General features: G+C 39.9%; 1 protein-coding gene and 1 long non-coding RNA gene across 3 annotated transcripts; one reads left to right on the top strand and one right to left on the bottom strand.

Moving 5' to 3' along the window:
* Positions 1 to 3,015: 3,015 nt before the first annotated feature.
* slc6a4b (solute carrier family 6 member 4b) lies at positions 3,016 to 11,930 on the bottom strand. Its single transcript, XM_035641032.2, has 13 exons — positions 11,296 to 11,930; positions 10,405 to 10,539; positions 10,007 to 10,226; positions 9,736 to 9,874; positions 9,489 to 9,623; positions 8,224 to 8,327; positions 7,501 to 7,628; positions 7,296 to 7,408; positions 6,851 to 6,982; positions 6,584 to 6,683; positions 6,336 to 6,436; positions 5,636 to 5,803; positions 3,016 to 5,515 (listed from the first exon to the last, which is right to left on the bottom strand). Exons 1-13 carry the CDS (start codon positions 11,537 to 11,539, stop codon positions 5,435 to 5,437), a joined length of 1,800 nt encoding a protein of 599 aa, XP_035496925.2. The 5' UTR covers positions 11,540 to 11,930; the 3' UTR covers positions 3,016 to 5,434.
* LOC118314524 lies at positions 3,637 to 8,170 on the top strand. 2 transcript variants are annotated; one of them, XR_004794674.2, is made up of 4 exons: positions 3,637 to 3,824; positions 6,347 to 6,476; positions 6,589 to 7,428; positions 7,513 to 8,170. It is a non-coding gene; the product is annotated as an uncharacterized LOC118314524 (long non-coding RNA). The 2 variants fall into 2 exon arrangements; XR_004794673.2 differs by having other exon boundaries at positions 6,342 to 6,476.

Raw genomic sequence — 11,930 nt, 5'->3', positions numbered from 1 at the left:
TGGGGACTAAGTGTGACATGGTGGAAGAGGGTTTACATTGTCACGTCAAGTGAAACTGAATATAACTACAGTCATTTTAGTCCAAACATCTGCACATGTAATCAAACTATACTGTAGAATAATTGCATTGTGCAGGACAATTTAAATGAGCTCCCAGAATTCATCTGGGTCCCAGGCTAATAACAGAGGGATCTGTTACAGATGCTGGTTTTCAATGAAAGATTAAAAAAATTTAATCCAACTGCCTTTATCTAATTTGTTCAACTAACATAGTTCACAGTTCATTTGTAGACAATTTTTATTACAAAATCAATTAGGAAAACAGGTAACGGGTCAAGCTTCTCTGAACATGATGATGATGATATGTAGGCCGATATCAAACACTTGCCATTTACACATTTAGGGAGAAAAGCTGATTGAGCTGTTGACATGTTTTCACAGATTTAGATAAAACTAATAAGACCTCTCCTGGTCTCAGGACTCTGCTTATAAAGAAATTCCTTTTAAAAAGGCCAACATGGAAAACAAAATAAATGTATTTACATAATTCTCTTTAGTTACAAATTCCTCACACAGGCAAATAAGGAAAGAAACCAACCGATAGTTCACTTTATGAAATTGATAAAAGTGTATTTCCACATTACATACCTTGTAATGTATGTAATGTGTGGCCTGCAGGCTTAAGACTCTTGGCCTACAGTTGGCCTATAATAAAATAAAACTTGACACGCGTATTTGTAACAGCACTAAGTTTATAAATAAATAAATCATTATACATATATAAAAAGGGAAAGTGCAGTCCACCCAGACAAACAGTAATCGTCAAATAACCCGCTTTTAAAACAATTGACCCCCAGTTCATTTTTTCAACTGAACAGTCGGTGAGGCTTCTCCGCCGGTAGGGGGCAGAGTTCCGGTCTGCGGCAGGTGGTGGTGCTGATGGCTCCTCCGGGTGTCGGGGACAGTGTCATCGACGGGACAGCGGCTTGTAAACACAGACGGCCATGAGAACCATGAGCACCAGCAGGACGGCGAGGACACTCCCCAGGGTGACTGCGGGGACAAGAGCACAGGCTCTCCTCTCCGTCACTCATACAGTGAGTATGTCTGCAGCATCACTGATTGCATGGACAGGCGAGTCTTACCTAAGTCTTGCTTCTGTAAAAACACGTAGGCTCTCTCGGCGAGCTCGGACTCGTCCGTTTGGCCTCTAACTAGCGCACTGAGACACATGATCGTGACGAGCTGAGGGTTGAGACGCAGCATCTTGCCGGTGGGAGCTGGAGGATGCTGCTGGTGATGATGATGATGATGTTGATGATGATAGAGAGGCAGGCGTTTCCTCTTCTGCTTTAGAATCTGGGTCCTAAAGCCGGATTGGTTGTAGTGGCAACCTCTAAGCTCCAAGGCTGAGAAATTAAAGCTACAGTGTGTAATATTCAAAAGAACGTATTCACAGATATGGAATATACTGTCCAAAATTGTCTGTCCATATATGTATAATCACCTGCAGCAAAGAACCAACGCTTTTTTTGTCAACTTTAAAGGAATTAAATATAGATACATTAGGGGGACCCGACCTCCGAGGTTTAATGGAACCCAGCATTAAATACAGTTTCAGAAAACGGTCCATAATACGTTGCATTCGCGTAGAATTTCCAGCGCTGCGGGAAACCGAAAATGGAAAGGAAGCTGGCTCCAAAAGCGAGTCAGGGTCAACGGCCAACTTTACAGCAGAATTGAACATGTTTTAAACCCTGGTACATCAAACGATTTTGGTCCCAATGTCTAATTTCCCCCTTCGTGCACACAATATATAAGCTTGTTCCCATACAATAACTATATTGTACCCACAAGATATGTATTTTGTGCCCATAAAATATTAATTTGATGGTTAATGGATAGATAGATGAAGGATAAAGTTTAATGGTGGAATTCTGCACAATTGATCTCAAACCCTCCTAATCCCTGAGAAGAATTATGGATATAATTCCTAGGCCAAATGTGTTCTTGATTGATTGATCCTGCAAGAATGTAATCAATTAAATGAAAAGAATAAATCTAAAAAATTGGTTTTGTCCAACCTACAGTCAAAAACCTAAAGATATTCAGCTTAGTAACATGAAAGGCTGAAAAATATGAATTTCTTTTTAAAAAATTACTAAGAATTTGTACAAGATTTTGATTAATCTTCTGTAAAATTACTAAAATGTCAAATCAATCAATTGTCCAAGCTTTGAGGCTGATTATTGTATGACTGTGAAGACCTTTCTACTGCTGTGACAGCAGCAGGGCACTGAAAGCGTTGGGTGTTTCCAGGTAGTTTGGCTGTGGAAGTACAGAGGTTATTAAATATTTTTTTCCCTTACTTGAAACCATCAAGCAAGTGTGAGGCTTCCATCACATTTTCCATTTCTGAAATGTCAAAGAGCAATGAAGAATGGATATAAAGGTCAAGCTCCTTGGGGTTATATCCTTATATAATCACTTTGCATGACTGATGTATATGGCCTTTACCTTCATCCTTTATAGAGCTTAAGAGTGCACACCATTACAAACAAGTATAGCTCTTAATTATATGGCAAAGAGGCTTAATGAGCGTAAGGAAATGTCACTCACGGAGGCCTGAATTTAAAACTGGACCCATCCTGGAAAAATTCATCACAGGAACATGTCATTATTGCATAAACTTCAATATCTCGTTTTGATTGGACATCTGAAAGTCATTTAAACTAAAATAAATCACCTTTATAAGCTTAATAAGAAATTTCAATCTTTTTAGGTACAAACTTTTTGTGTGCATGATTCTGTGACTGACAGATTTTCTTGTGTGTTCTCATTGATTCGTCAATGGATTTATACATTGTCAAGACAGCAGACATGAGGAAACGTTACATAATGCTTGATTTGTTATGTCATAACATCATCAATGTAACAAAAAAAATGTTCATCTGTTTACAGTGCACTGAACACAAATTGTTTATGAAACAGTAACTGGAGTATTCAGTCTGTTAAAACTGTGTCGTCATCATTTTATTTGAGAGTGAAGAAATAAATTGAAAAAATTCAAAAGAAGTGCATCTGTTTGGAAATATATGTTTAAAAATTCACAAGGTACTCTTTGGTCCAGGGCAGATAACATTTGAAAAAGAAAAAAAGATGTTGATGTGGAAAAATGTATTAATCTGGCGAATACACACTTTCAACTGACAAAGTCAATAAGTCAGGGGGGAAAATGAACAATATCTGGAGTCATGTTAAAATTAGTAAACCTGTATCATCCCAAAGTCAAATTTTACTGTTAAATTTGGCTAAAATGTGATTTCTATCATGTGTGAATTTCCCCAATTCTTGCAGCATACTTCTTATGTATACTCATATCAACTTTAGACTCTAAGGTCATAAGAGTCTTATGAGGGTTCATTTCAAGATTTTTTTGCCTCAGTTTTTTTGCAGGGAGATCTGTCCATGTCAGGCAAAGGAGGAACCTTCCATTTAGCAGAGTCTCTTTTATGTGTCTCCCATGCTCGCCTGTTCTCTACTTCAATGGCAGTCACTGACACAAAAGGGCTTTGATCTGCTTGTCTATCAACCAGCAGCTCGGAGGGGAATCATATGTTCCAAACCACCGTCTACCCTCGTGTATGTTCATACCTGACGTCCTTGAAGTGGTCGGGCCTAAACTGGGAATTAAAACACAGTTGAATGAGTAAAGATCTGACGGGCGCTGTGAGCATTTGAAGGCAGATGCTGCTCTATTCCCTTGGATGTTGATGGATTCTGGATATTGCAAATTAGCTTGTTAATTAGAAAATCTAATGGAGGTGAGCAGCAACAGCCAACAACCATTACAAAGACATGACACTCACTGTATGGAGATTAACAAAACAAATCTCTTGGGTTTTTTTAGATAGTGGAATTCAACTGCTTAAAATACTGTTTATTTGTTTGTTTAAATTCATGTTTAAAACTCCAGGAATGAAAAGAAGCACAAATATGAAATTGGCAATTTATAATGCAATCAATTTATATTTTTAAATCTTACTACAGACACCATGTTGAAGAGGACTGACATCACACAACAATCATTACCTTGCTCTTGCATTATTCTCTGAATATAAACAAAGTATAAAGCGCTTTTTATAAGTTAACACGTGACTAGATATATTATACTGTATATCTGCAAAAACATTTGATCAGTCGTCAATAAGAGTGAAAACGTTGTCTGGAGAGGCACAGTATCAATAAATATCAATACAACCTTTACAAGTTTCGTACATACAGTGTATTAGGCAAGTTAAGGCAAAACAGTCTCGGTGGAGTTAAATGAAGCCATCAGATGAAGACCAAAACAGTTCATTGTGAGTTTGAAGAACAACAATAATACACAACAGTTGCACATTGTTTGAAAATGCTTGTTAGATATCACAAGAAAGTGCAAATCATCTACTTTCTATGTGAAATGATACACTATAATTAGAATGAGAAGATTATCATTGACAGGGTCTTTGTCCGAGTGCCTCACTTACCTCCATTACAAATGGGAAAAACAAAACACTTTTAGCAGATATATCCAGAAACTGGCATGAAATCCTATGCAAGCACAGTATTACAGATCTACTGTATAAATATAAAATACAGCATGGACAAAAATAAAGAAGGTACTGTAATTTACTGTTAAACTGATTAAGATTTGGTCCCATTTAATATTTCTCCTGAGAGGCCCTGTCCATACAGGAAAAAAGAAGTTTGCTGTAAGGAATATGTTGTTAATCTGAATGGATAAACTGAGGATTCATTTCAGTTACATGTAATTATGCAAGCACTACTCTCATGATTAGTTTAGTGGTGAAAAACAGTTTGAGACACAGATGTTGTGCTGGTGTTGCACAGAGCTGATCTCATCAAGCTTTCAAAATGTAATATAAATAATTATAAAATTTAAGAGAAAAAGGTCTCCATGCAACAAGAATGATGTACTAAACCTCATTTAGTTAAAGAAATGTGTTTTCCTTGGCATCATGATCGTGTGAGACAAACAAAGCTGATTAAGGGAAGAGACAGACCATTTACTTCTAACTCCTACAACCACAAGAATGCAACACTTGAAAATGGCCAATGTGTGAAAATCACAGTATGAACTACCCTGGTGATGTACTGCAGGTAAATCTGAATCCCACAGATGGACCATACAGTGAAGATATGAGTATTGCCATCTCATTTCCTCTTATCAGTAATTACAAGATTAGCAGCATTTACCATTTTTGTGTGGGAGTTTGTGCGTGTGCAATGGACGTTGACATGTTTGACATCATAAGCAGGTAACAGTCGTGATGTCAGATAATGTCCACGCTTGGTCACAGGTGATCTAAAACTGTGGCTCGAATGGGCGGCTACAAGTGTGTTTTCTCATGTGTTGAGGTGTTTTTCTCTTCTATGGCACGGCAACCATGTTGAGGCTGTCTGTGTGGATGTCCGGTAGGGTCCTCTCTGGTCTTAGACACACAGCCAGCCTCTGTGGAGAACAACAGCGTCACGGAGGAAACGCAGAGGTTAATTCAAAAGAAAACATCTAAGAAGGTTCATGTTTCCAACATTTCACAAACTATTTCCTCCCTCTTTTCAATCCGCTGACCTGTTTGAGAGATCCGGGGGTCCACACCAGCTTGTAGACCATGTAGATGGGGATCCACATGAAGGAGGAGAACCCAATGAAGTATCCCACTGTGATGCTCCAGTCTGGGTACTTATAATCAAACAGTGTGAGGGACGGCGCCTTCAGCAGGGAGCTCACTATGATATACTGAGAACAGTGGGGATACAGAACATTTCCACATGTGTTAATGTAACTTTTATATTCTTGCATCAAAAATAATATTGGGGGTGGGTAATATATCTGTCACACTTGCATACATTATAGAATAAACACATAAAGGAAGGAAGTCACAATGTAATCTTGCAAAATGTCAACAGGGAAACAACTGGGGAGCTGGATGCAAATAAGAACCAAGGATATTAGACTGTATGTAGAGAAGGGACATTGACATTTTTCCAAGTGCTTTGCAATAAACATGCTAAAGAAAGAAGATATTGCATGTACAGGAGGGTTTAAACTACAGCTGTTAGGTGTTTACACCTACGAAGGCCACCTGTGCAGTTGTCGTTTGAATTTTCATCCATGTCTTTGTCATATCTCTGGACTATTTTAACAGATTACTCTTATTTGATTGAAAGGACGTGTTAAAAAAATGTGTAAGAGACAAAAAAATGTTGTGGTTTTTGGATATTCTAAGGAAATGTTGGTTTTGTAGACATTTAGAACTTTCATCTCTTACCGCCAGAAAAGCTGGACTGATGGCGACCCAGCACACCCGCCAGAATAAACCTGGAGCTTTGCCCAACATGGCCTGAACATCACTGCTGAATCTGTTGATGCCTGAACGCAGCAAAGGCAACATGAGACAAAGTCACAAAAAGTATACCTTTTCACATGCTACCAATAGTTTTTGATTCTGCAGATCAATCAGTTTGCATTACATACAAAGTAAACTCCCATTAAGTTAATGATAGTCTCTTGTTTTACCGTAGAACCAGGAAACAGCAATGGCCTCAAGGAAACCCACAGCAATGATAGAGCTTCCGACTCCAAACTCCTCCAGCAGCTTCACCACATAGGCGCCACCCTGTCGACAACACAATCAATCACCACTCCTTTCGCAGATCTCCGTTTTTTAATTTACAACACATCTCTAGAGCCACCCAAACCGTCAGCTAAATGTGCTTAAAGATAAGATGGTTTGAATTTCATTCTCTCTGTTTGACTAATTTAAATGGTGAAAGAAAAACTTACATTTGTAAGGGTGCTTAGAGAGCCCAAAAAACAGACAACTACCAAGCCCAGAACAAAAAGTTCACGTCTGTGAGATAATTGATCAGGGTATTCATCCAACACAGCAGTGATGATCGCCTCCAGCCCACCAAACTGCAACACACACACACACAGATAATTATAACCATTAGAAAATTCAGAGGAAACAAGTTGAATTATTGTGCATGTACATATACTACAGTATATACATAATTAAAACTCCCATTAAATTGATTTGAATACTTTATGTCAGGGAACAACAGACTTAGAAGCATTTAATAAAATGTAATGTAATTTGATATGTGAATTAGTAAACTGACTATTGAAGCATCAAAATGAAATGCTATTCATTGACATGAAGCATGTCGTTGCATAATTTTCTGTAAGTGACCCCGTGGCCGTCATGTACTCATTTGACAGTACGTACAGTGCTGTCGAGTCCCAGCGTGATCATCATCACAAAAAAGATGATCGCAAAAAAGGTTGAGCCCATCATGTTCGCGATGGCCTCTGGGTACGTGATGAAGAGTAAACTTGGACCTGGAAAGCATGAGATCAGGGTGAGTATTTGAGGTTTTTTTTATTTCAGTTTTTCTTCTTATCATGATTTGATTTGATTTTTTCTCACTGACCTTTATCCCTAGCTACATCCTCAACCTCCACCTTCCTCATCTCTGCCATGTAGCCCAGCACAGTGAAGATCACAAACCCTGACACAAAGCTGGTCAGACAATTCACCAAACTTGTCACGATGGCATCACTGTTGAGGAAGAAATAAACCCTGTTAGAGAACCTGCAGCATACTATTGCTTGTACTCCCCATGTTAAGTTTTTCAATCCTACCAGAGATACTGTGATATTCCAGTGTATTCCTATCTGCGTTGAAAGCCAGTCGGCACTGACCTTTCTGACCTATGGTTCCTTTATGTGCTCTCTTCAGCTTTGTTATCTTTGTGAGACATGAAGATAGTCCTGGCTAGCAACCATAGACATCCTGCAACAATACTAATGAGGGATACTCAACTGAAGGATGTATGATGTGTGATCACTAGGGATATAATACTATCTCGCTGAGCATCTATGAAATGTAAACAGTCTTGGAGTGAGTGTCTATCGCCAGGAAGGCTCCACAGAATGAGTCATTTTATCGCTGATTTTAACAAAAGCAACTGTAACGGTGAACCGTTTCTCTGGAGGAACCTGAAATTAGGACTACACTAATTTGTAAAGTATGTTGCAAATGAAATGTACTTTTCTAATGCTTCTCTAATGTAATAAACCTACGACCCGGCTACAAACATTCATTTTCTTCAAACAGTGTGTCAGATCCATGGACGTTGAGGCACAGTTCTTACCGATAGCAATTATTGTTGAAAGGGTTGTAGCTGGAGAGAGCCAGGAGGACCCCAAACCCTGGCCCCAGAGAGAAGAATATCTGAGCAGCAGCATCGACCCACACCTGGAAAAGGGCAAAGAAGGTGGAGACATTACCCAATCTGAGACACTTAACTGCATCTTAAATTGCCATGGATTTGTAACAGCACAAACATTTTTGTAACACAGATTAGAATCCGTTCCTGCCTCTCCTCTCTGTGATGTACCATCATCCAATGATCCTTTCCTTATTTTTCCTATTAGTGCTCTGAACCCTTGAGTATATGATTTAGCAAACAGAGGTGTTGTCTCCACCATAGCTGCTGCACAGCTGTACGCAGGGAGATCTGAAGAGCAGCACGCACTTGGCATTAAAAAGAAGGGGGACGGCGCTGGATATGGGTGAGTGAGACAGAAAGGGAGGCCTTTGTTAATGGGCAGAAAATCTAAATCAATTATGCATCTAATTATGCTGCTCTGTAGCTTATTTATGCATCTCATTTCATCTCATCCATATTCCCGTCCAACCAAAGCACTCACAGTGCTTAGCAAAGAAGAGGACAGTGAGAACGTTTCATAGCTCTAATAAAAGATTTAGGGAAATTATAAGGGTTGAAATGAATGTATACGGTATACAATATATTAAACTACTGACTCTTGGTTCCAGATGTGTTGATTCAGCAAGTTAAATCCACATCAGGATGACACCTTAATGTTGGTGGGACATTCCTACTTTGGAAATATCCTCTGGTCTTTACAATGTTTTCTTTCTTTTGGGAAGTCATACACAATGAACATATCATTGAATTTTTATTTTGTATTAACCACAATGTTTATTCTCTGAGAGAAATGGTTTGAAAAGAGATGCATGTCTGTAAGAATATTAATAACTAAGAAGTGGCTGCTGTAAAAAAAAAACATCTCTACATCTGTCATAACAGATTGGAATGACAAATCAACACGATCAATAATGAACAATCAAATTATTATTTCTTCTCTCTACTACTTCTCTCCTCTTTCTTTTTTCCCCTTTCTTTGATGAACTATTGGTCACCAACTGAAAAACGAGTCTTTCACTACACACTACACCGGCTTTTATATGGAGAATGTCAATGATTTAAATAAAGAGTATAAAATGGGATCCTGAAGGGACCAACATATGGGTCATACAATCATGTTTCTTTTATTTAATGTTAGATATCACTAAATCTGGCCGATTCTGACCAACCAACCGTGCACAACTCACACTGGTCTCCAGCAGCTTCCCCCACTGTGGTTTCAGGTAAAAGACCACACCTCTCCAGGCTCCTGGCAGAGTGGCTCCTCGAATTAGGAGGATGAAAAGCACGATGTAGGGTAAGGTGGCGGTCACCCACACTACCTGGTTTGGAAGAAATCAGGACGAGACGGTTGGCATGATCATGAAGTAAAGGTGATGCACAATAATCTTCTGTGCAATTATTATGGTCGTAAAGCAACTGCTGTTTCTCCACCTTCCCTGACGTCTTCACTCCCTTCCACAGGCTGAAGTACACAATGGTGAAAATGAGAAAAAGGCAGAGTATCAACTGCCAGCGAACACCCCCGACGTCCCTAATGCCTGATGACTTGTGGATCTCGAGAACATTCCTCCTGTTGGCATAAAACATCAAGCATCTAGTCTTCAGCAGACAAAAACACTCCTCGTGTAAAATCACCAGCAGAGCATCACTGCAAAACTATTTTTAAATGTGGTTTCGGTTACTCACACTTACATGCACTTACGTGTAAAATTCCTCTGCCGGCGACCTGGAGGAATTCGTCCAGGTGACGTTGTCCATGCCAAAATAGTTGGTGCAGTCCGGGGTATTCCATACATTGTCACAGTTTGTCCAAGGCAAGATACTCGAGAAAGAGTGGTAGAAGTAGAAGAGGGCCCAGGCGATGATGGTGTTGTAGTAGAAAGACACATACAGAGCGATGATACAAATGGCATATCCTATACCTGCAACAGAACAGAGAGATTTTGCTTTAAATATACATTTACAGTGATCAGATCACTTCTGGACAGTCAGGGATAGAAGATCAGAATAAGTGTAACCCTATCACTGTGAGGACTTGAGTCTCAGTCACAGCTCTGCAAAGGTTACATGGATTTCCGGATCTGCAGTTCATGGCCTTACCTTTGAAAATGGGACAGATGTGTTTCCATATGGATATGGCTCCAGTTCTGTGGAACTGTCCCAGGGCCAGCTCCATGTAGAAGAGCGGCACGCCACCAAAGATGGCCATCAGAATGTAGGGAATAAGGAAAGCACCTGCACAGAGACGCATGAGGTTACATGTTATGTCATGAACGCAAGACTGAGGACTCAACAGTGCTTGAATCTCAATGTAAGTATGAAATTTGAATGAAAATATTAACATGAGACACCTCGTTGGCGTCATTTCTACATTTTTTTTATTACGTTTACTGTATAACTGTTAACATAATATTTGAAATCAAATGAAATCAAGAATCTAAATCTTTATTTTGACAGAGCTGGGACAAATACAAAAAAACACTCAGTATTTTTTTCTTCTTTATGTCCATTCTTGCTTTTTTCCAGTCCGGTTTTTAATCGCCTTTCGTATCTTTTAAATTTTGCCCTTGGCATTTTCATGTCTCATGTGCAGCACTTTGATTCGCCTCGTCCCTCAACACGACTCGCTGCAGTGATATGACGACACTTAGTTCATGATGTAAAAGTGCAACCTATGTTCCCCACGAAATGTTACTGATGACTCTGAATAATACACTTTAAAAAGAAACAGTAGATATTCAATATGAATATAAATATTTTTATCCTCACAAGCTGCTGTATTCTATGGATCCTTAATGAAAAGTGATCAGATAATAAAATATGCACAGACAGTAATTGGAAAACTTTAGAGTGAAGTTTGATGGGGATAACTACAAGCCATTTCGAGCAGAGATTTGATGGATTTGAAAACTCAGGAGACAGGAGATTTCAAGTTGCACACATCCCAAGTCGTTAAATCAAGCCTTGTGTAAAAAGCTCTGGAGCACTCACCACCGCCGTTTTGATAACATATATACGGAAATCTCCAAACATTCCCCAGGTCCACCGCAAAACCGACGACAGACAAGAGGAAGTCCATCTTTTTGCTCCACTTGTCCCTGGAGTTCGTCTGCGTGATGGCCGGCACCGGCACCGGCACCGGGACCGGGGCGGCCTTGCTGGAGCTGTAGCCCGGGTCCGGGGAGCCGTGGTGGGTCAGACTGCCGGCCATGACCGCTGAGTGCTGCTGGGGCATCGGACTGTGAAAAGTCAGTCCAAAGAGGAGCAGCTCCGCAGGAGAGGAGGATGCTTCTCCCCCAGTGATGACAGGGCCGAGGGGGAGGAGTTGGAGGAGCCGCCAGGACGATACCTGTTGGTGGAGACGGCCTTTGGTTTTCTGCAGCAGCTTTTAAACACTTTTGACTCTTTAGACTAAACCACACAAGCGCTGAATCGACTGTGTGACAGCTGATCAATGATATGGATCTCTTCAGTGCCTTTGTGGTGTTTGCAGCTGATTGGACTAAATCAGCTCTTCATCACTGCTCTTCACTGCTCTTCATCACTGCTCTTTCACTGCTCTTCATCACTGCTCTTTCACTGCTCTTCATCACTGCTCTTTCACTGCTCTACATCACTGCTCTTCA

Source organism: Scophthalmus maximus, chromosome 19 (genome assembly GCF_022379125.1).
Source record: "Scophthalmus maximus strain ysfricsl-2021 chromosome 19, ASM2237912v1, whole genome shotgun sequence".
Taxonomy (NCBI): Eukaryota; Metazoa; Chordata; class Actinopteri; order Pleuronectiformes; family Scophthalmidae; genus Scophthalmus; species Scophthalmus maximus.
The sequence above is the reverse complement of the archived record's forward strand: the minus strand, read 5'-3'. Positions and strand labels throughout refer to the sequence as shown.

Excerpts from the sequence above, each read along its gene's own strand:
- slc6a4b (XM_035641032.2), bottom strand. The coding sequence starts at position 11,539 with ATGCCCCAGCAGCACTCAGCGGTCATGGCCGGCAGTCTGACCCACCAC. Across the intron at positions 6,437-6,583 it reads TGCTGTTTCCTGGTTCTACG|GCATCAACAGATTCAGCAGT; the intron begins GTAAAACAAGAG and ends TGCTGCGTTCAG. Across the intron at positions 5,516-5,635 it reads CCCCCGGATCTCTCAAACAG|AGGCTGGCTGTGTGTCTAAG; the intron begins GTCAGCGGATTG and ends TGTTCTCCACAG.